Below are 26,792 nucleotides of genomic sequence, written 5' to 3'. Positions count from 1 at the left end.
TATAAATTGGCAATAAGCTTTGTACCTGACTTAACTATCACTCTGACAATAAGCTTGACATGACCCCTATAACCCTGAGAATAAGCCATTGGCATAGCAATAAACCATGTACATGACTATTGTCATGACAATAAGCCAAGTATCAGACTATTGGTCTGACAAAAAGCCATGTATCAGACTATTGGTCTGACAATAAGCCATGTATCAGACTATTGGTCTGACAATAAGCCATGTATCCAACTATTGGCCTGACAATAAGCCATGTATCCAAATATTGGCCAAGCTAATAATAAGCCATGTACCTGAATATTGGCTGGTAATAATTAAGCTTTGGCCATCACTACAAAATGTAACCCCGACAGTTTATGTACATGTCACTACTAAACCATGCCAATAATCTCTGTACCTGACTATGTACTATACCATGCCAATAATCTCTGTACCTGACTATGTACTATAACCATGCCAATAATCTCTGTACCTGACTATGTACTATCACCATGCCAATAATCGCTGTACCTGACTATGTACTATCACCATGCCAATAATCGCTGTACCTGACTATGTACTATCACCATGCCAATAATCTCTGTACCTGACTATGTACTATCACCATGCCAATAATCTCTGTACCTGACTATGTACTATCACCATGCCAATAATCTCTGTACCTGACTATGTACTATCACCATGCCAATAATCTCTGTACCTGACTATGTACTATCACCATGCCAATAATCTCTGTACCTGACTATGTACTATCACCATGCCAATAATCTCTGTACCTGACTATGTACTATCACCATGCCAATAATCTCTGTACCTGACTATGTACTATCACCATGCCAATAATCTCTGTACCTGACTATGTACTATCACCATGCCAATAATCTCTGTACCTGACTATGTACTATCACCATGCCAATAATCTCTGTACATGTACCTGACTATGTACTATCACCATGCCAATAAGCTCTGTACCTGACTATGTACTATCACCATGCCAATAATCTCTGTACCTGACTATGTACTATCACCATGCCAATAATCTCTGTACCTGACTATGTACTATCACCATGCCAATAAGCTCTGTACCTGACTATGTACTATCACCATGCCAATAATCTCTGTACCTGACTATGTACTATCACCATGCCAATAATCTCTGTACCTGACTATGTACTATCACCATGCCAATAAGCTCTGTACCTGACTATGTACTATCACCATGCCAATAATCTCTGTACCTGACTATGTACTATCACCATGCCAATAATCTCTGTACCTGACTATGTACTATCACCATGCCAATAATCTCTGTACCTGACTATGTACTATCACCATGCCAATAAGCTCTGTACCTGACTATGTACTATCACCATGCCAATAAGCTCTGTACCTGACTACGTACTATCACCATGCCAATAATCTCTGTACCTGACTATGTACTATCACCATGCCAATAAGCTCTGTACCTGACTATGTACTATCACCATGCCAATAATCTCTGTACCTGACTATGTACTATCACCATGCCAATAAGCTCTTGTACCTGACTATGTACTATCACCATGCCAATAATCTCTGTACCTGACTATGTACTATCACCATGCCAATAATCTCTGTACCTGACTATGTACTATCACCATGCCAATAAGCTCTGTACCTGACTATGTACTATCACCATGCCAATAATCTCTGTACCTGACTATGTACTATCACCATGCCAATAATCTCTGTACCTGACTATGTACTATCACCATGCCAATAATCTCTGTACCTGACTATGTACTATCACCATGCCAATAATCTCTGTACCTGACTATGTACTATCACCATGCCAATAATCTCTGTACCTGACTATGTACTATCACCATGCCAATAATCTCTGTACCTGACACTATGTACTATCACCATGCCAATAAGCTCTGTACCTGACTATGTACTATCACCATGCCAATAATCTCTGTACCTGACTATGTACTATCACCATGCCAATAATCTCTGTACCTGACTATGTACTATCACCATGCCAATAATCTCTGTACCTGACTATGTACTATCACCATGCCAATAATCTCTGTACCTGACTATGTACTATCACCATGCCAATAATCTCTGTACCTGACTATGTACTATCACCATGCCAATAATCTCTGTACCTGACTATATACTATCACCATGCCAATAATCTCTGTACCTGACTATGTACTATCACCATGCCAATAATCTCTGTACCTGACTATGTACTATCACCATGCCAATAAGCTCTGTACCTGACTATGTACTATCACCATGCCAATAAGCTCTGTACCTGACTATGTACTATCACCATGCCAATAATCTCTGTACCTGACTATGTACTATCACCATGCCAATAATCTCTGTACCTGACTATGTACTATCACCATGCCAATAATCTCTGTACCTGACTATGTACTATCACCATGCCAATAATCTCTGTACCTGACTATGTACTATCACCATGCCAATAAGCTCTGTACCTGACTATGTACTATCACCATGCCAATAATCTCTGTACCTGACTATGTACTATCACCATGCCAATAATCTCTGTACCTGACTATGTACTATCACCATGCCAATAATCTCTGTACCTGACTATGTACTATCACCATGCCAATAAGCTCTGTACCTGACTATGTACTATCACCATGCCAATAAGCTCTGTACCTGACTATGTACTATCACCATGCCAATAAGCTCTGTACCTGACTATGTACTATCACCATGCCAATAAGCTCTGTACCTGACTATGTACTATCACCATGCCAATAATCTCTGTACCTGACTATGTACTATCACCATGCCAATAATCTCTGTACTGTACTATGTACTATCACCATGCCAATAATCTCTGTACCTGACTATGTACTATCACCATGCCAATAATCTCTGTACCTGACTATGTACTATCACCATGCCAATAATCTCTGTACCTGACTATGTACTATCACCATGCCAATAATCTCTGTACCTGACTATGTACTATCACCATGCCAATAATCTCTGTACCTGACTATGTACTATCACCATGCCAATAATCTCTGTACCTGACTATGTACTATCACCATGCCAATAATCTCTGTACCTGACTATGTACTATCACCATGCCAATAATCTCTGTACCTGACTATGTACTATCACCATGCCAATAATCTCTGTACCTGACTATGTACTATCACCATGCCAATAATCTCTGTACCTGACTATGTACTATCACCATGCCAATAATCTCTGTACCTGACTATGTACTATCACCATGCCAATAATCTCTGTACCTGACTATGTACTATCACCATGCCAATAATCTCTGTACCTGACTATGTACTATCACCATGCCAATAAGCTCTGTACCTGACTATGTACTATCACCATGCCAATAAGCTCTGTACCTGACTATGTACTATCACCATGCCAATAAGCTCTGTACCTGACTATGTACTATCACCATGCCAATAAACTCTGTACCTGACTATGTACTATCACCATGCCAATAATCTCTGTACCTGACTATGTACTATCACCATGCCAATAATCTCTGTACCTGACTATGTACTATCACCATGCCAATAATCTCTGTACCTGACTATGTACTATCACCATGCCAATAATCTCTGTACCTGACTATGTACTATCACCATGCCAATAATCGCTGTACCTGACTATGTACTATCACCATGCCAATAATCTCTGTACATGTACCTGACTATGTACTATCACCATGCCAATAATCTCTGTACCTGACTATGTACTATCACCATGCCAATAATCTCTGTACCTGACTATGTACTATCACCATGCCAATAAGCTCTGTCCTGTACCTGACTATGTACTATCACCATGCCAATAATCTCTGTACCTGACTATGTACTATCACCATGCCAATAATCTCTGTACCTGACTATGTACTATCACCATGCCAATAATCTCTGTACCTGACTATGTACTATCACCATGCCAATAATCTCTGTACCTGACTATGTACTATAACCATGCCAATAATCTCTGTACCTGACTATGTACTATCACCATGCCAATAATCTCTGTACCTGACTATGTACTATCACCATGCCAATAATCTCTGTACCTGACTATGTACTATCACCATGCCAATAATCTCTGTACCTGACTATGTACTATCACCATGCCAATAATCTCTGTACCTGACTATGTACTATCACCATGCCAATAATCTCTGTACCTGACTATGTACTATCACCATGCCAATAATCTCTGTACCTGACTATGTACTATCACACCATGCCAATAATCTCTGTACCTGACTATGTACTATCACCATGCCAATAATCTCTGTACCTGACTATGTACTATCACCATGCCAATAATCTCTGTACCTGACTATGTACTATCACCATGCCAATAAGCTCTGTACCTGACTATGTACTATCACCATGCCAATAATCTCTGTACCTGACTATGTACTATCACCATGCCAATAATCTCTGTACCTGACTATGTACTATCACCATGCCAATAATCTCTGTACCTGACTATGTACTATCACCATGCCAATAATCTCTGTACCTGACTATGTACTATCACCATGCCAATAATCTCTGTACCTGACTATGTACTATCACCATGCCAATAATCTCTGTACCTGACTATGTACTATCACCATGCCAATAATCTCTGTACCTGACTATGTACTATCACCATGCCAAATAAGCTCTGTACCTGACTATGTACTATCACCATGCCAATAAGCTCTGTACCTGACTATGTACTATCACCATGCCAATAATCTCTGTACCTGACTATGTACTATCACCATGCCAATAATCTCTGTACCTGACTATGTACTATCACCATGCCAATAAGCTCTGTACCTGACTATGTACTATCACCATGCCAATAATCTCTGTACCTGACTATGTACTATCACCATGCCAATAATCTCTGTACCTGACTATGTACTATCACCATGCCAATAATCTCTGTACCTGACTATGTACTATCACCATGCCAATAATCTCTGTACCTGACTATGTACTATCACCATGCCAATAATCTCTGTACCTGACTATGTACTATCACCATGCCAATATCACCATGCCAATAAGCTCTGTACCTGACTATGTACTATCACCATGCCAATAATCTCTGTACCTGACTATGTACTATCACCATGCCAATAATCTCTGTACCTGACTATGTACTATCACCATGCCAATAAGCTCTGTACCTGACCATGTACTATCTCCATGCCATTAATCTCTGTACCTGACTATGTACTATCACCATGCCAATAATCTCTGTACCTGACTATGTACTATCACCATGCCAATAATCTCTGTACCTGACTATGTACTATCACCATGCCAATAATCTCTGTACCTGACTATGTACTATCACCATGCCAATAAGCTCTGTACCTGACTATGTACTATCACCATGCCAATAAGCTCTGTACCTGACTATGTACTATCACCATGCCAATAAGCTCTGTACCTGACTACATACTATCACCATGCCAATAAGCTCTGTACCTGACTATGTATACTATCACCATGCCAATAATCTCTGTACCTGACTATGTACTATCACCATGCCAATAAGCTCTGTACCTGACTATGTACTATCACCATGCCAATAATCTCTGTACCTGACTATGTACTATCACCATGCCAATAAGCTCTGTACCTGACTATGTACTATCACCATGCCAATAATCTGTACTCTGTACCTGACTATGTACTATCACCATGCCAATAATCTCTGTACCTGACTATGTACTATCACCATGCCAATAAGCTCTGTACCTGACTATGTACTATCACCATGCCAATAATCTCTGTACCTGACTATGTACTATCACCATGCCAATAATCTCTGTACCTGACTATGTACTATCACCATGCCAATAAGCTCTGTTACCTGACTATGTACTATCACCATGCCAATAAGCTAATACCTGACTATATGTACTCACCATGCCATATATGCTCTCTGTACCTGACTATGTACTATCACCATGCCAATAAGCTCTGTACCTGACTATGTACTATCACCATGCCAAATAAGCTCTGTAACCTGAATGTACTATCACCATGCCAATAAGCTCTGTACTGACTGTACTATCACCATGCCAAATAAGCTCTGTACCTGACTACATACTATCACCATGCCAATAAGCTCTGTACCTGACTATGTACTATCACCATGCCAATAAGCTCTGTACCTGACTACGTACTATCACCATGCCAATAAGCTCTGTACCTGACTACATACTATCACCATGCCAATAACTCTGTACCTGACTACATACTAACACCATGCCAATAATCTCTGTACACTATGACTATCACCATGCCAATAAGCTCTGTATGTACACTACTATATCACCATTGCCAATAACCTTGTGACTTATTAGCACTGTACCTGAACTATCACCAACAATAAGCCCTGTATGTACCTGACTAAACTTTCATCCTGTACCAAAACAATATCCTGATGATGACTTAAACACAAAAGCTATAGCCAGCATATTGTGTTCCTCACAGTTATCATAGGGTCAATCTGTCTGGTGTCCATATCTACAAAATAGCTGTTTCAGTACAAATGTGTCAGTACATTCCTCACCTTCATGTGTTGGTGTTTTCTTTGTGTGATATTGAACTGGGTTCTTTTAATAAAAGTGCTCATAATAATGGAAAAAAAAGTTTTCTATTGTAATCTATTTTCAATGTTTCTTTGTTAAATTGCAGAAAGATAGGACAATTAACAGCTAGTCATTAATCAATATTTAAACTGTAAATCCTGCTTAAATAGTCCCAGCAAAATCTATATTTGTTTGATTTATGATTTGTTTTTGAATTGTATACATAGATAAAATTTTACTTTCAAATGTTAGCTATTTATGTAGTTAAAAGTTTTATTTCTAATTTTTAATTTCTACATTTCTATAATAACACATGTGTGTTTTCCAGTCGATAATTGTAGGGATTTTCTTCTTCAATATTTACATAAGTATACATAATATTTTATCATAAGGAATAAAAAATTCATAACATCTTTGTATTTATTATCCAAAATTCCTAGAAACACAATAATTGGGGTCCTTGGCAGTTCTAAGTGCTCTGTCGGCGGTGGAGCATCTTTAATATACAGATATGTCCATAATATCTATAAGAATGTCAGTAATGTCAAAAATAACCTTGATCTATGTATAGGAGATGTAGGTCAAAGTCAGTTTATTGAATTTCAATATTAAAGAGCTAATTTAATTTATATCCTGTCTCACTCGGTGCAGATTTAAGGGTATGCACTATATGTATATATAAAGTTTGTATGGTTGATGAAGTGAACTAAATTTCAGTATCTAATCTAATTTTCCATCAAGACTATGATCCGCCAAGTGACCTCCTTTTAGCAGTAATTATAGGTATGCGATTGGCATCATGAGGATTTGCTATGGGCAATGAATTCAGTCTCAGTGGCCAAGACAAACCAGAACCAATTAAGTACTGAACTTGTAATGAGTGTTTCATCTTTTGCCAGAATAATGTGAATAGTTTTGGTTTACACCTGAGGGATAGCATGATCTTGTAGGGACAAATTCCACTATCACAAGGAGACACAACATGACTGTTTCACATACATGAGTCTCCTAGAAAACACACCCATGGAGTCAACAGCTGTTGTGATGAGAATAATAAATATTAGAATTTTAATGTGATCCAGATGGTATAAGGTAGAATATGGTTTTTTTCGTAACAATGAGCTTGGTCGTCAGGCAATTCTTGGATGTATTCTAGCTCATTTTAAATCTCCTGCATTATATGTGTTTATTTAAGTTTTTTTTTATTTCAAATCTGACCTACTACATTGTTAATCTTTTTGCTGTCTATCATGTCAGCCAATGTTTTTGATCTCAAGATGTAGCTATTATGTCTTGTTTTCTAAAACAACTAGAGTCACAGTTTTTCCTTTATTTTTTTGTTTACAAGTTGCATGCAATCACACTATTGTACATTATTTGATATGCATAATTGCAGCTGTAAAATGATACGGCTGTTGACTTAAATAATTATATGTTAAAATAATATTTATGGATATTAATATATCACTTACGAAAACTTTTATCATGTTAACAGAACTCCACAGTTTGGGAGACAAAAACGGATGAAGAGCTACTCCAGGAATATAAGGACGACGATTTTATCATAATTAACAATCACGAGGCATGTTGGGATCTAAACAAACGGGGAGGGGTCGGGGAAACACCCTTCCACCTCCTCTACCTCATGAACAAACCGGAAAGTTTAGAGGTCGCCAAAGTTCTACTCAAACTTTACCCAAAAATGTCCTTGGATTTTTATGAAGGAGAGGAATATTATGGTAAGTAAAGAATGAATCTCAATTTTAATACCGAAACAGGTTAAAATAGAAAGGCACTGTACAAGTATATAATATATATTGTATTCCACTGTTGATGTGATATAAAAGTTACGGAATTGTTCTCAAATTCATGGTTACATTCATTATTATGATGTCACAGGTAACAATGATCTCTTAATCATACTCTGTATCATGACGTCGCACAACATCACATCCAAACCTGATCCACACATTTCTTTTATAGATGAATTTTCTATATTTCCATAAATACTAGTTATGTGGTAGATAGCATCTTTAGGTAAGGTAGAATTTATCAAACTTGTTGAAATAAGTTATAATGCCACACTTAATTTGCCTTTGTAACAAAATAGGGGTAGTACATAATTTGGTTGTTGGCTATATCAATTCAAATTAATGACACTTCGATACATCAAAAACAATCAGACATTAAGAATGCCTACGTTTCGGGGGATTGCGCCCGCACCCCAACCTAATAATGTTGACTAGCTACATTTAATGGCTGATCAAAATTTTTAGTCGTAATTCTGCTGTTAGTTTTACATGATGAAAACAACCAGTATACCTTTGGAGCCATATATATATATATATAGATTCATGCATGAGTAACCACTCACTATATAAAACTAAAATGGCTAATTGTTTATTAATAACTTCTAAACAGCTGAGAACATCAATAATTCCTATAGTCCCCAAGAGACTGCTCGTATTGTAGGGTACAAGCGCTTAGTCTCATTAAACAAAATTGTAGCTATCAATTAGCCGATTGTCTCTTGGTTAATTAATAGCTTATTATGGAGCCTTGTGGTTAAATTAACTTTATGAACTAGAACAATCATTTATCCTTCACCCCTGAAATTTCATAATGGACCGTTCTAGTCTTTGATTTAGTAGAGTCTAAATGTGTCTTCAGGTTGTCTTCACTACCGCTAATTACTTAGACATAAATTTGCTGTCATCAAATTTTGATGTTTGGAATATAAGTTCATATATGCTGAAAAACGAATAATACCAGAACATTGAGATATATAATTTACTTTTTTTTCAGCATGATTTGGGGCCGAATCGGCCCCATTCCCCATGACAAAACCTCTAAATTATTCCCATTTCAAGTCCTAAATTTCCCAAAATCAAAGTTTCTTAAAAATTATATATCCAAAAATATTATATTGCATGAATTTAGTTGGTAAGGCTTGGATTATTTGTGAATTGGCCTCAGAAAAGTATATAAACTATACTGGAAATGAAAATTCTTATTTGTTATGCTTTTTTACCTATTTTATATTTTTTCCCAAATCTTGGTTTTGTCTCACATTTTCCCAAAGTCAAAGCCACAGGCCCCATTCCCAAAGCAGTGAGAAAAAGCTCTGATTTAGAAGTCCAAATGTCACTTAAATTATAGGACATTGCATTTGTGTTCATTTTACCATATAATGACATTATATATATAGAAACGATGCATTTATGACGGTGTGTGTTTTCTCCCTATCAAAGTTAACTTTGTGTGTCCATGTCTGCTATATCAGTTCATAGTTAATTGACTACGGTCCTGCATAGATCCTGCAAAGATCACGCTGATATTTAGTGTCGACGGTGTAGAGACACTCCAGGTAATGAACGGCTCTTAACGCAATACACATAATTATCCAACGCTAAAGAATTACATCACGCAATGCGTGTCAACAAAGCTATTTCTCATAGTGGGTGGGGATGCTGACGTATTTAATATTGGAGAAAAAACGAATGATGCTGTAAATGATTAATCGTCTTCATATATACAAACCTGTCTATAAAGACCACCCATTAGGGACTGAGATAATAATGGTCTCCATAGCTTGGTGGTCTTTTATTTGAAGTTGAATTGTGTGGAAGTGGATCATGCATGTTTTAATGGTTTAACAAAACGTCTTTAGATATTATTTAATAACTTTCATTTTCATATTTTGCATTTGGAGATAAAAACAATGAATTCCATCAGTAAATTCTTTGGAACCATTTGACTTGATAAACACATTTGAAGACTCTTTACATGATTTATTCTAATCAAGACTTAGTTGGTGCTACCATATATATTTTGTTTTAGGTACATAATATTAAGCCTGGTCTATTCCTATCAATTTGCATGTTTGCGAGTAGGCATCCATTGTGAGGTCACAATAACATCTTATCTTTCTTAGATAATGATGTGAGTTTTGCTCACAAAAAGGATGATGTCACAATGGTTGCCTTATAATCTCCAAGGGAGGTTACTCTGTAATATACAAAGACGTTATATTCTACTTTTAATTTTTTGAAATTTTAAAAATGTGTTCGTCCCATTTTTATTTAAATTATCACAAAGTATATTGATTTAGATGAAGTGATCGTGATGCTGGAACCAATCAGTGGTCAGTGTGCTTTACTGGACGTAGCTCAGGATGGCAATCACGATGTGTGGCTTGATTTTAACCTAATAGGTTTCATTTACTTAGAAATTAACAAAGGAGAATACCTTGTCCAATGTACAGTATTCGATACACTTCTATGTAAAGTTTTAAGTGATGTAGGTATTCATATATCTTATATAAACATATATATATAAACCTTTAATATTGATTTTTTAATGCATGTAAAAACTTTCAACGAATATATCAATTTTACAACCTCTGATACAATGGGTTTATTAGATATGTACGTCAACTAAACACTATTCAATCAATTCTATATCAGGTGTGTTTATCTAGACCCGGACGCATTGATCAGCCTCCGAATCCACTTATAAATATACCTGTACAATGTTTACCTGCATGCATTCAGTTCTTTTGATTCTGAAATCATTCGTTAGGGTTAGAATAGGGTGAATTGGTTAAGTTCCTAAAACCATGAAGCTTATAGGTGTGTTTTTCAAGCTTAATTTAGCTATACAGACATAAGCTACCAATAATAAGTGAGACATTTCAATTGTAAATCGCTACAAAAATCAATTTTAATTAGGGTCTAGCTAGGTGTATTTCTGACTCGGGTAACGCTTCCTAAATTCTTTCATAAGATATTGGTTGTAGAAAAGAACATATTTATAAAAGTTTAAGTATATTTAGACTAGCCCACTTAACATACAATACATGTATATTTGATTCTAAATTATGCCAACAAATTTCCAGGTCATGTAAGAATTTTGTGACTCCTCAAATATATAAAGTACCTTTGACGTTTTATAAATTATGATTTATTTAACTTGTAAAAATAATATGTAAAAATACATAATGAATGTAAAAGTGTAAAATAATCAATTTTTTTTTCTTAATTCTAACTCATTTTTATTCATTTTAAATTTGTTTCTCTTGTTTATAATTAAGGTCTGCTATGTAAACCAACACTTGTAAAGTATTGGTATCTTGCCTAGTGAAAACTGCATTCAGAATCCTCCGCACCTTTCTGAAATGTTGACAACAGACATTATGGACTGACCTAGATATCAGTATATATTGTAAATATGCTGTGACAGTCAGAAACTCTATCAAGCATTGGATTTCTTTTTAATTTCAATTGATTGGTAAGAACTGAATAGCAGACAAGCAGTAAGTGCAAAACAAATAAAAGCAACGTATGAAATTGCCTCGCAAAGGGGTACCCTGTTAGCCATTGATTATCGCGACACATGTAATCCTCATGCATATTACCACCACTATGTAGTCGTCATATTGACTAGCTGTACTTATAAATTCAATTTCAAAACCATAAGAGGATCATATGGCTAAAAATGAATTTTAGTTTTCATTTATATTGATTTCCTCAATCCATTTTTTCTTCAGAATCTGATAAACGTCTAAATCTCACACAACTATTACCTGGCATAGACATTAAGTAAGTAAAAGGTTAATATTGGTGTGGATATAGAGAGTTTCGTGACAATTTATTTTTCATCTGTATATTTATTTATCTGCACATTTTACATAAAAATCTTAATGTGCTTTAGACCATAAAAAGACCAAAATATGGAACAGAAAAGTTTTTTTAAAATATAGCATTATGCATTATAATTTCTTGACCTAGTTTGATCTAGGTCATGCAAGGTCGCCATTATTGGTGTTTTTTTGCCATCACTCTTCTAATCTATAACCAATTGTTCTTTTCTGCGGAAACACACAAGATGCAAGGCAACAGTGTCTGTATTTTCAATGTCTTGAAAGCAACTAAAGTGTATTTGTTCTTCTAGTTATATTGACCAAGGTGCTTTGAAGAGTATACTGTTCTTTGAAATGCATTTTGAACAATTTAGTTGAGTCATGAATCCTATTTTAAGGTATCTTTTGTTTTAAACTTTCATAGGTGAAAGGACGAAATACGCCTTGAATTACACATTTGATATCAATTATACATTTGACCTTGAGTAATTTCTATCAATGTACGATACATATTGTCTATTATTTTACTTACTAGTAATAAACCCAAAGTTTTGATCATGAATGGCATTGACAATAAAGGAAATTGGGAACTGGGCCATAGTCTTAGAAATCATCATATGTTTGGTTAGCATCTATGAAAACGTCTGGAGTTTTATTGCAACTAAAAGATGTGAAGCAGTATGTCAAATTTTCATTATAATTGAATCCAAATTGCTCATGACATTATATGGTCCATATTGTTACACACATAAACGGGTTATAAAAGATAGTTAGTTAGGTCAAGGTGAAGGTCATGAGACTGATTATACAGTAAAAGCTGTCTTTAACAACTTACCTCTATACACATCCACCTGCTTCATTATATCACCCTGGGTATGTGTGTTCAACTGTCACTTACAATGGATGTCAAAGTGTGTAAAAGACCACCTTACCATTACATAAGAAAATACATGGTTAGTATATTACAATACAAGGTTTATTTTGGTGCGAAACTTAGGAAAGCCGTGTCGAGCACCAAAATGAAACTTGTATTGTAAGATACTAACCATGTATTCTGTTTTTCCTGCAACCATTATGACGTTCAAAAAGAAAGCAAATTGTCAGTTATATTACTTGGTAACTTGGTTTGCTCAAAGCGAGACGCTTCTTTGATGTGGAGGAAAAGTTTCATTCACTAAACCCAATCAGAGTGTACTCCTTTTTTAATTCCACTGGAAATATATAAGCGCATTTACAAACATAACAGTACCAGTACAATTCTATTCAGTGTCTAATATCACTGAAACAGTATTAAAAATACTCAAAAAACATCAAAGAATTACTTTATAATACATACCTCTGCCATGAGCAAGAAAAGACACACCGCCATACAAGATTTTCGGTATTGTAAAAATGAAGTCATTCCGGTGAATGTGACATTTTTAGCAGGATTGAATGGCGTTTCATTCACCGAAAGGTTAAACTTATATATGGGTCAAGTTAGAAAAGTTCAGTTAGATCTGGAACAAATTTATATGATCGTATTGAAGGATAAAGCATTTTGTATTGACGGATAAAGCACACGTTTATCCCGCAGTAGTTATCGGTCAGTATGTGGGACAGTTTCAGGATAAAGGCCATTATTAAAATACTTTGTCTTTTGTATAGTCTTTATATGCAGGTTTGATTGTATCATTAAGAGCACACAGTCCTGAAGGTCAAGTTTGACAGGTCAAGGTCATTCTGTTATTATCAGTTAAATGCAGCATGAGCACTGTATCATTCCTTAAATAGTTTATTTATTCATAAAGGATTATAAAAATGATTTGAAATGAAATTTACAATTTAAAAATGATTTGAAATGAAATTTACAGTGGACCACGAATATTTAGGACTTTGATAGTCTGGAAAAGTCGCAGTCCGACATAAATGTCAGGGAACAGATTACTGCAACATTACATATTGGCTAAGAACAGGATTTTTGCAGTCCAGAAAATTTGTAATTCAGACAGTGTAGGAAAGGAAGGTGTATGATTTATCATTAAGGGTTCAATGTTTACAAATTAATAGATGTCTTTTTGAAAACATAAATGTGATATTAAATAAGTGAAATTGATTGACCTAATATTGAAAGGATTTTGTAGATTTTGCTAAATTTTTATTTCTTGACTTTCTGAGGTAGTAGGGCATCCCCTGAAATATAGCCCACTTTTAATGAATCGGTACTCTAAAATGGAATTCTTTGATTCCAAGATGTTAACCTACAGATAAGAATTCTTAAGGCTGAACTCTTTGCTATTGTTACATAAACATAATGCCATAAATGCAATGGATTTAGCGTGCTCAATAATTCATCAGCGTTTTATTTCATTGCCACATTCTAATAAATTAGGTAATAGTGTAATTATAAACATTACACTGGAGACGTGACTTTCAGCAGCACTTTCCTCTTGTTACTGCACGCTGCCAACACCCTCTTTCCATTAATACAATTACGCGGCTATTTTCTCGGTTAGACTTGTAAAGCACGTATTCAATTTGACATAATTTTTAATTAAGGATCTGGCAGCATTGGCCTGGGTGGTATGATGAGGCATTAGCCCAGCATTACTGGGTCAGTTAAGTGGCTTTGGTTATATACATCTGATAATTATTGATTTCACTCATTGATTTTTGTCTCATGAGAATGGAGGTGGGTAATAGAAAGGGGCCTGATATACACAGAGTTCGAGGATCTACATTATAAGCATAGGCCGAGAGAAACTGCTTGTTGACATGAATCCGGAGGCCTGCGGCCCGCAATACGTATGACAACATTGATTGCTATTTAATGCAAATAAAAAGCCCATAGCCCGATGTGATGTGTGTTTAGCGGTTACCAGGTGTAGCCACAAACACGTCAGGATGAGCGTAAGGACGCTGGTCACGGCTTTGTTTTTGTTTATGTAATTATTTCTGTTACCAATCTATCATATCAACATTGTCATTAAATACTTTACACAGCCTATAAAAGCCTATCAATTAAGAGTACAGGTATAGCACAATTTAAGTCATGCTTATACAACGGTGCCACCAAGTTTAAGTGCAATATTGATTGCATGAACAATTCAGCACAATGATAAAATATCGCTCAATCATTACATGAATTATGTGCAGAAAATGTTATTACCTGAGTAAGCTTAATGATATTTCACAGAAAAAAGCTTATCAAAAGTAAATAGATTATTTTGAAAATTTGTAAGCTTATAGTACAGTTACTCCTCGACATATCGCCACTCAATGATTCCGCCAGTGGCCCTCCCATACCGCCAGTGGCCCTCCCATACCATCAGTGGCCCTTCCATACCGCCAGTGGCCCTCCCATACCGCCAGTGGCCCTCCCATACCGCCAGTGGCCCTCCCATACCGCCAGTGGCCCTCCCATACCACCAGTGCCCCAACCCCAATATACCGCCAGTGACCCTCCCATACCACCAGTGGCCCTCCCATACCCCAGTGCCCTCCCATACCACCAGTAGCCCTTCCATACCACCAGTGGCCCTCCCAGACCACCAGTGACCCTCCCATACTGCCAGTGACCCTCCCCTAGGACAGTTGGCAATTGTTCACTTTCCTGGAAATAACCACCCTTGGATTTATCTGCTAAACCCTAGCTTGTCTTTTAGGACACAGTCAACTCTTAAAATAAAATAATTCTCGAAATCGTGTTCATATTCTAACGTGTTTCACTGTACCTGGTTTCATGTATAAATGCTCCGCCTTTATTAAAATAGAAATAATCAAAACCTTCTGGATCTTTCTACGTCAGAGTTTCGAGATCCCAAAATAACGTGGGTAAAGTAGTGAATTTATCATTGATAAGTCCCACCTTCCGGTGATTATGACATCATGAAACTCACGTCAAATGGTGGCGTTTATATAATCACTGGATGTTGGGACTAATCAACTTTTAATTGTACTTTACCCATGTCTTTTTGGGATCTCAAAGCACCTGCATTGAAATAATGTTTGCCATTCCAATTTGTTCTATATGTGTACCTGATTGTTTTTGGTCGTTACAGGTGAAAGTGCCTTACACCTGGCTATTGTATATGGAGATCTTGAACAAGTCAAACTACTTATTGGATATGGTGCTAATGTTCACGAACGAGCCATGGGCAGATTCTTTCTTCCAGAAGATCAAAAGCAACGTAAAACAAAGGAAACTAACTATGACGGTAAGTGTTTCTGAATATATTCATGCATCCCCCCATGAAGTTCTTATTAAATTTGATTCGGGGAGGGTTGATGTATCCCTGTTTAAATTTCATACTGTCCTGATTATCGTCCCATATTGAGCAAACTGACCACAACAACACAATGGAGTAGAAAATATGCATGGCATGATGCTCACATTTGGCAGATGTGCTCTATTGAGACCCGCTATCCGTTGTTTCTGACTTGGATAACAATTGCATGCATTATATCATACTGACATCTAGTCTTGCATGTTTTTTTCAGGCAGTAATTGATTGAAAAGTTTTGAAATTACCATGTTTGTTGATTTGCATTAATGCTTACTACCTGCCATGTTGTGTTGCTCCTATGGGTGTTGATGTCATGTATTACAGTACATTTACTAAAGCCTTCAGATTATATACCGTATTCGCCATAATTAGAGCCAAGGACGCTTAAAAAATTGCAACAAAGGGGGGGCACTTATTAATGATTCAAAATGTAAGTTGTCGGTGAAAAAAAATAAACCATATTTTTTTCTGTACCTGTACCCTTGTTACATCTAAATCTGTTAGAGTAAACAAAAATATGCCTAATCTATCCTTTGAGATGCATTATTATATGTCGTGTTTTTGGAAGGATTTTAATCTCCGAATGTATTGATATTTTGGAAGGAAATCTCCAAATGTATTGTTATTTTGGAAGGAAATCTCCACCAAATGTATTGTTATTTTGGAAGGAAATCTCCAAATGTATTGTTATTTTGGAAGGAAATCTCCAAATGTATTGTTATTTTGGAAGGAAATCTCCAAATGTATTTGGAAGGAAATTCGATTGTTCAATGTATTGTTAAGAAATTCAATGTATTGTTATTTTGGAGGAAATCTCCAAATGATTGTTATTTTGGAAGGAAATCTCCAAATGTATTGTTATTTTGGAAGGAAATCTCCAATGTATTGTTAATTTGGAAGGAAATCTCCAAAGTATTGTTATTTTGGAAGGAAATCTCCAAATGTATTGTTATTTTGGAAGGAAATCTCCAAATGAATTGTTATTTTGGAAGGAAATCTCCAAATGTATTGTTATTTTGGAAGGAAATCTCCAAATGTATTGTGTTATTTTGGAAGGAAATCTCCAAATGAGTTGTTTTTTTGGAAGGAAATCTCCAAATGTATTTGGAATTGTTATTTTGAAAGGAAATTTCCAAATGTATTGTTATTTTGGAAGGAAATCTCCAAATGTTAGTTATTTTGGAAGGAAATCTCCAAATGAATTGTTATTTTGGAAGGAACTCTCCAAATGCATTGTTATTTTGTAGCTGTTTTAATGTTGTGGTTTATATTCACAGTGTAGTACTTTGGTCAGATTGCCATTAGTTTAAGGTCGAGGGGTCATTATGTTGCATTATGGGCAGTCGAAGAAGCAATAGTATATTGTATTGATCTTGTCCATTTCTGGTGGTGTATATGATATACTTTGAAAATTAAACTGTAGTGTTGACAAATTTTGTAAGCACATATGACCTGAATGACGGACCAGTTTTCATTGGTTGAATGTTTGTTTAACTTTAGAAATAGGTAAATATTCAAAATGGTTAATGTGTGTTGGAATTACAAAACAAATAACACTTATCTACAGTACATTCAGGTCTTGTTTTTATGCTATCAGATAAATGGACAAACAAAAGCTACTTAGGGAGACAATTGCAAATATTGTGACAGGTCAAGATAAAGGGAGACAATCGTAAATGTTGTAACAGGTCACAATAAAGGGAGACAATAATTTATGAATAATAATGTGACAGATCAACAAAAAGGGCGATAATCTAAATATTGTGACAGATCAAGAGATAGGGGACAATTGTAAATATTGTAATCAGGTCATATAAAGGGAGACAATTTTAAATGTTGTGACAGGTCAAGAAAAAGGGAGACAATTATTAATGTTGTGACAGATCAAGATAAAGGGAGACAATTGCAAATATTGTGACAGGTCATGACAAAGGGAGACAATCATAAATGTTGTGACAATCATAAAGTTTTGATGGGTCACGATAAAGGGAGACAATCGAAAATGTTGTAACAGGTCACAATAAAGGGAGACAATAATTTATGAATGATAAATATTGTGACAGATCAAGAAAAAGGGCGATAATCGTAAATAGTTGTGACAGATCAAGATAAAGGGAGACAATTGCAAATATTGTGACAGGTCAAGACAAAGGGAGACAATCTAAATGTTGTGACAATCATAAAGTTTTGATGGGTCACGATAAAGGGAGACAATCGAAAATGTTGTAACAGGTCACAATAAAGGGAGACAATAGTAAATATTGTAATAGATCTAGAAAATGGCAATCGTAAATGTTGTGACTGGTCATGATAAAGGGAGACAATCCTTAATGTTGTAATAGATTAAGATAAAATGAGACAATCTTAAATGTTGTGACAGGTCAAAATAAAGGGAGACGATTGTAAATGTGACAGGTCATGATAAAGGGACACAATTATAAATGTTGTGACAGGTCAAGATAAAGAGAGACAATTTATAAATGTTATGACAGGTCAAAATAAAGGGAGACAATCGCAAATATTGTGACAGGTCAAGACAAAGGGAGACAATCGTAAATGTTGTGACAATCATAAAGGTTTTGACGGGTCACAATAAAGGGAGACAATTGTGAATGTTATGAGAGGTCACGATAAAGGGAGACAATTGTAAATGATAAGTGACATATGACTGGCTTTAATGCAATGATGGAAATGGATAAAAACAATAAGTTCAGACTGTATATAGGATGTGATGAGGATTGAATACTCTTTTCATGGTTAACATTGTACATTATATAAAGCTACGCATATAAAGTCTTAGAGAAAACACAGGTACATGTATATAGATGTACACATACACCATGCAGTTCTCATTTCCTGGAAATGTAAATCATTGCAGCAATTAATTTTATAGATCATTTGTACGATTTCTCCTTTCATTTTGTTTAACAAACAAAAGATCATAGGTCTGTGGCTGTAGTGGCCAGACGGCATCCCGACACCAATAAAAGACAGGATGTCGGCACTCTCCTTGCTTTCATCTCCGTGCGAACGCAGGTTTAATATTGGAAACTTTATCGATTACAAGTAAACAGTAAAGTCAATCCGTCGACTATTTTGTTGTGAGTCGTTTATACCGTTCATATTCAGAACAGCTGAATTCATTTCATATTTAAACTTGGTGATCATCGGCTGGCCAAATTATAGATGTAATTCCTGAATATATAAATCAAATAATTTATTAGAAAATATTGTAAAATATGAAGTGTTCAACTGGTAATACTAGACCAACATAATCAACCCTCTTTCTCATATATAGATATTCAAACTCAGTGGGATATCAGAGATTTATTGAGCGCCCTAGTAAATGACCATTAAGTTTTTCATTGAGCCTTGTCCAAATGTAATTAAATATGGTACAAAAAATTGGATTTGATATCCAGTGAACTGAAATTGATTTTGTTACCAAACACCTTTATCAATTAATCGGTGTAGGTTTACTGAAAATTGATACCTCTCTACATCTAGATCTCTGTGGTAGAGTGTATCAAAAAGCTATCAGTAAATTAGATATGAATGGTAAATAAAAAAAATGGGTATATGTGCACCATTTAGAAACCTGAACCATTATAATGTGGGTAAACTTACAGTAACTAAGCAACGTCCCCTGAAATTTTCTTACACGTAGATCCCTATTTTGTTGATGTAAGAACTTTGTTTCTAAAAGTTGAATGTATATTTATCATAAAGATAGCACCCCACTAAATGTTTATAACTGAAAATCACTGAATTAAGCACATGCGAAAATATCCAATGTTTAGTAATACCTAGACTTATCATAATCTCCTACTTACAGGGTTCTCAAAACATTGGCAGAAAGTGAAACTGTTATATATTGTATCCATTCACTGCATGCTTCAAGGCAGTCCTGAGGGACAAAAGTAGGTAATTTACCAAAAGTAGGTCACAGTGACATTCATCTTCTCCATTGACCTACAACATCAAAGAAAAGCTAATTGTCCAATGGTAATAAGGATCTTGTTAAGAACAGATTCCATCTGATTGGTTCTGTCACATTTTGCAGTAAATACTTTAGCCAATGATATTAAAGGTTGCATATGCTTTATGGCAGATTGTACACTTAAAACCATGATGGTACCGAATACTGCTGAAAACTCTTTAGATTAGATATATAGACGCACAGATTGCATACTTTTCCAGTTCGGGTCATTTCTAACATCTGAAACACATGTGTTGTTGAACACCAATAAACCTGCTGTTATTCCATATTTGCATATTACAGAGTTATCTGCCCTTGTAGGTAGGTATTGATAGTGATGTCATCTGTTTGTGAGCTTAACATCATACTTTTCGGAGGAAACAATGTGTATTGCGCAAAAAAATAATGACGTAACAATCAATACCTACCCGCAAGGAAGCTTACTCTGTAATATGCAAAGATAGAATATGTTGTCAGTGACATGTTTGTTGCCAAAGCAACAGGTCTCCTATAATCGGCATATTTCACTGATCATTATTCCCTCTCCATACCCGAAGGGTTCTTATTGTGAAAGATTTAGTGTTGATTAGTTTTTATTAATAAAGTGATGTCATCAGTACAAGATTTTTTGACTGACTTTACCCACAGGTGATGAAGGTAGTGTAATGTAGTGCAATTAACCGAGGGTCGCCGACAATAGACCTTACATTGTCTGCGATAGCTATATATACTGTTGTTCTCAAATATAAAACCTTGCATTGGTCTTAAAAAAATTTCTAATGTTCTTGTTATAGATTCTTTAGATTATTTCGATATATATATATATATATATATATATATATATATATACAGCTTGAATTTGTATTCATTAGATATGTCAATTCAGTATTACCAAGTCTATTGATCTTGTGATGTTAAAAGCTAATCATCAAAAAACCTACAATAATTGCACCGTTTATTGTCGTCAACCACTTGCTATATCAGGCGAGTTCTATATATATCGGCCCAGTGTTGTTTTAAATTTGATGGGTTGACGTCACCCGTTCACAATCTATGTCTCTTCAAATTGATTAATGACACTTGAGTCAACAAGACAAAAGAAAGTTGTAATTAACATTATCATTTAGTTTTTTAGAAATCTATATCCACACCAGGGTGGGAGGTTGTTGGTTTAATGGTATAGGTTTTATCCTTATAATAACTGAGTTACAATATTTACTATTTGTTTGATTATCTTCAGTAGTTAATGTCTGTCTCTGAAGGTAATTACTCTCTCCCACTGTAACTTAGTACCAACGATCAGCAAATGTAGTTAGCGAAACATTTCAACCCGAGTCTGTCTGTTGACACCCGAGTCTGTCTGTTGACAGGGACTTTTTGTTATACCTTCCGCAAGGAAGTTAAGTGTGGGGAGGATACTGAATTCAAGTTGTCTGTTTGTCATTCCATCTTTCTGTCTGCCTGTCTGTCTGGCTGTCTGTCTGTCTGCGGAACTCCTCATAGAATATTTACATATTTTGATAAAATTTGGTACAGAGTACCCTATCATAAAGAAGAGTTGAGTAAACCATATAGGGTTCTGCAACTCCTCTATTAAAGGAGTTATTACTAGATTTATGCAGCGGGGGTATTAGTCGTCCACTCTGGCGACAGTTCTAGTTTGTTATAGACATCATACACATTTATACTGGATTCATTGTCTGTCTGTCCATCTGTCCACCCTTCCATTTGTCTGTCCATCTGTAGATCGCCAGACTACTGCTTCTTAAGTACTGAAAGAATTACAATCAAACTTGATGTCAATAGTCCTTATACAGGATAGATATGCATAATATATATCGAAACAAGTTACATTCAATTATTTTAGAGTTATGCCCCTTTGTTACAAAATGGTGGCAAGTTGAGGGGATAGAGTACTAGTGTTTGGGGCAGGGAATATTATTGATACAAGCTGCCCTCCCAGAAGATAGCTTACATTTATTATTTGCAAAACATATAACAGAACCTTTTAACGCATCACTATATAGTCTATCCTGTCTATCTAAAAGACCACCCAAAAGACAAGGGAAAAGTGGTCTCTATAGACAAGTGGTCTTTATACACAGGTCAAATTGTGTTATAAATGGCCATTTGGGACCCTAAGAAAGTGGTCTTAATAAGCAGGTTGTTTCTATACAGAGGTGGTTGCTAATAAGGAAAGGCCAGTTTTGCTGTATTTTTGAAGTACTTTAACTTGATGCTGAAGCTACATGGTCATTAAAAAAATATTTAAAATTTAGCTGGATGTATGGTGATATATTGGTTAAAGTATGAGAGAATCAATTGGAGCAGACTGACATCTATTTAAGATCAAGGATGCATGATGACGGAAGATAATACAAAAAAAACAAGTTTTATTTTGGTGTAGGATATGCTTATGATTGATCATGTGTCTCTTGGGATCGATTACAAAACAAGCTATCAGTCTATCGCCATTATTAATGATTCATAGACATGTATATATACTTGTTGAAGATTAAAAGATTGCTGCACTTAGCACTAGTGGCATCGGTTCAGATAAAGGTGTATTGTACTATAGCTACATGTAAATGCATACTTGGTCATTTTTGCTTATGAAAGTGTCAGAAGCTGATGTCAATGCATCTTTAAAAACTGAAATTTAGATTGAAAAAAAAATATCAGAATAATTAAGGACCTAATGTTCGAGGCAATATTCCCCTGTTGTATGAAGGAAAAGACAGCCATGTTCGAGACAATATACCCCTGTAATATGCAAGGAAAAGACAGCCATTTTTTAAAGTTCCCTGTCCACCATTACAACAATAATTTGAGAATGTCAATCACTAATATAAAGCATCTGAATCTATAATGGAACAATGGGATTTAATATCTTTTAAAGGAGATGTTTTCAGTACAGATTGGTGTCAGCTCTGAGTTGCTACATACATTAGTGTCATGCTCATTATGTTGTGTTGGATGGTAATTTGCCTGCTGCAGTATATTAAATGTATACATTTTCGCCGGACCAACATTTTTAGGTTTCCTATACGGAATATATTCACAGAGGTTAAATTGTGCGCCTCACTAATTTAAATAACTCTTTGATACATTGTTCTTAGGTACGTCGATAAAGTTCTAAATATTTCGCTGGTGTTTTAGGAATTCATGAATTTTGGTAAAAACGTAAATATTGCGAAAATAAACCCCCCATACAATTAAACTTCATACAGAATACACATGAGTGCACAGTTATAGTTTTCGTATGGATGAGATGGACTTTTAATGAAGCTGATGAGATTTTAATGCAAACTTCAAATAATGTAACAGATAGCTCAGACAACATGTCACAGACTTCAGTCAAACTTTCCTGGAGTAGTCGCCATCTTCAGTTTAGCTTCCTTCTTATACCACAATAAATGTAATCAAGCTCACAAGTGGTAAATTAGTAAAGGGCTTCCTTTTCTGTATGACTTTGAATATAACTTCTAATATAACTTTATAAAGTATTTATCTGTTGAAATGTAAATATACTACGAAGTTGTCACAATAAATTGTATTAAAAGACAAGTACGTCTTTTACTTGTATTATAACATCTGACATTTATTCTTGACTTTATTTCTGATGAATATCCCGTTCATTCAGTATTGATAATTTTGATATAGTACCATTGGCACTAATAGTCACTGAACCGTGACTTATTAATGATAGACACCAACGGACCGTGAGTTATTAATGCGAGTTTATCTGAAATACAATTATACTGTCGGAAACAATTACTGACTCGTAGATCATCTCCTATGTCAAAGTGTATAAAAGTACTTCACAATATTTATATATTGTGTACAATTAATTAGAATAAGAAACTCATTTCAGGTGCTATAAATATATGAGCAATGTCATCACTTAAATCTGCGAATAACGTTTTTTAACAAAACACATCCTACCCGTTTTTATATAAGGCTAATTATAAAGTAATTAATCAATTACTATAACACAGCAATGTATTTGTATCCTAAGATTAAATCTGATGTATACATGTATGGTTTAATTAATAATATGCATGCTTACTGTTTTTATCATCAGTACTCATGATGAAGTAATTGAGAAATGGACCCGTCTGTGTTGTTGTGAAACTATGCCATAGGTCAAAATAACCTTCATTACTCTTTACCTTATGTAACTAAATGTTGTGTTTTTAGGAAGCCAACACCTTCTGCCGTCTAAATATTACCTTATTTTTAATTGTCCACATTTATACAGCGGATAAATCTGACAAAAAAATATCCTAATATCCCAGAAACATTCAGAAGTATTTACCAATTTCTCTTTGTTTTTGTAGGGTATGCTTACTACGGAGAATATCCTTTAGCTTTTGCTGCATGTTTCGGCCATGAAGATATCTACGACTTTCTGATAGATCACGGAGCTGATCCTGATCTACAGGACTCGTTCGGGAATACTGTCCTACACATGGTCGTAATAGCCGACCAAGTAGTAAGTATAGAATATATACCGTAAAAACTTGTGTAATTTGCGCATTTTTTCTGTGCAAAAATAAAATATGAAGTTGGAGGTGCGCAAAATAAATTGTTAGGGGCGCTTTAAAAATTTTACGGGGAAAAAATCTGTCCATTCTGAGGGGCTGACAATCTATGAATGTCGAGGTACTGCACTGTTTATGGTACACTCTTCAGTGGATTTTATTCAATGTTAATTTTAACTTTGGTAATTGTGTCTGAGTGGTTAAGATGTCCCGACATATTACCACAAGCCCTCCACCTCACGGTTGTGAGTTCGAATCCAATGTGGAGCAGCTGCCAGATACTGACTACTGGTCAGTGGTTTTTCTCCGAGTACTCTTTCCTCCACAAACAAACCTGGTAATAAAATCAAATGCTTTTTTTTTTCTCTTCCTATAAACAAAACTCTTTGGATTCACAATTTATATGTTTCATTGGATTTTATTTAACATATTGTGTTTTTCTCTCTTTCTGGTATGTTTGTTAACATAGATCTTTGGATTTACAATTTACACACTTCATTGGATTTGATTTAATGTTATTTTTTCATCCTTTTTTTTCGTCTCCTATGTTTGTAAACAGAGTTCTTTGGAGTCTTTTTTTCCAGGATGTTGCCTGCAGTAGAGTAAACATTGTATGCATGCAATGGGAATAGATATGTTGTACACTTTTACAAGTGCAGATGACTTTAATCAACTCTTCATATGAGGATAAAAAAGTGATAATTAAATCTGTGCATTTCATGATTGACGCTCGTAAAATGAAATAAAAGAAAGTCTGTTAGTTAGAAAAACAGTTTTAGATTTAATTGAAGTGTATTGATAAAATAGTGGAATACACTTAATTGCATAGACGATTTTCCTGAAGGCAATATACAAAACTGGAGGTAGAATTTAATTAATTTGCTCTTTCATGTACTGTTACATCAATTAGAATGCCGAGTAGACTTTATTATCGTGCTTTATTTAAGCTGCTTAATTATGTCTGCAGATAAAAAACAATCTCCCAAAAGAGTATAATTATGCACTTCACTTATCATTTTGTGGATTAAATATTAAGTAATTTGGGGTTTTTTTGTGTGAAAATATAAGTCCTGTGTAAATATAATGCTGTACGTCAGAAAAAATGGCTCATCTCTTGGATGGCCGTATGTTTATTTTTAACAAATTAGATGCAAATATTTTTATATCATCATTTCCTCGGGTAAAGGTTCAGCAAATGAATAAAATGGCAAAAGACATCATAAAATGCAAACAACAGTGAAACAAATTGATGATGTCGTCACCCTTTCTGGCTTCTCTTGAACTTACAAAAGTTATAATTCACAAAAATATAAAATGTATACTATATTTTATCTTACAGAACATGTATAAATATTGTGTGAGACATCACAAGAAACCTGCAAAGACCTACATCGAAAACAACTGCAAGTTAACTCCCTTGACGCTGGCCAGTAAACTCGGGCGACAGGAGATCTTCAAAGAGATGTTGGAGCTAGGAAGTTTGGTAAGGCATTATAACATGTTAACATAATGGCATTAGGCTATACTTTAGTTCAAAACTTTGCTTAATTGTGATAAATAGTCAAACCAAACTTGCTATGAAGGACACCTCTATATAAAGGACATATGTCTATAAAGTACATCTGCATATTAAGGACACCTGTCGAAAGAAAGGACACTTGTCTATAAAGGACACTTGTTTATAAAGGACACCTGTCTATAAAGGACACCTGTCTAT

At 35.2% G+C, this 26,792-nt stretch overlaps 1 protein-coding gene across 6 annotated transcripts in view; it reads left to right on the top strand.

The window, feature by feature from the left end:
- Positions 1–26,792, top strand: part of LOC138335961 (transient receptor potential cation channel subfamily V member 5-like) — a 59,366-nt gene that overhangs the window by 8,623 nt on the left and 23,951 nt on the right. For all 6 annotated transcript variants that reach the window (XM_069285181.1, XM_069285176.1, XM_069285182.1 and 3 more), the window contains exons 3-6: positions 8,142–8,385; positions 16,328–16,483; positions 24,872–25,026; positions 26,415–26,558. In XM_069285181.1, the coding sequence (XP_069141282.1) occupies positions 8,142–8,385; positions 16,328–16,483; positions 24,872–25,026; positions 26,415–26,558 (699 nt within the window). The remainder of the gene's footprint in view (positions 1–8,141; positions 8,386–16,327; positions 16,484–24,871; positions 25,027–26,414; positions 26,559–26,792) is intronic.

The sequence above is a fragment of the Argopecten irradians genome, chromosome 12 (assembly GCF_041381155.1).
Source record: "Argopecten irradians isolate NY chromosome 12, Ai_NY, whole genome shotgun sequence".
Taxonomy (NCBI): domain Eukaryota; kingdom Metazoa; phylum Mollusca; class Bivalvia; order Pectinida; family Pectinidae; genus Argopecten; species Argopecten irradians.
Note: the sequence above shows the minus strand (reverse complement) of the source record. Positions and strands in the feature narration are given on the sequence as shown.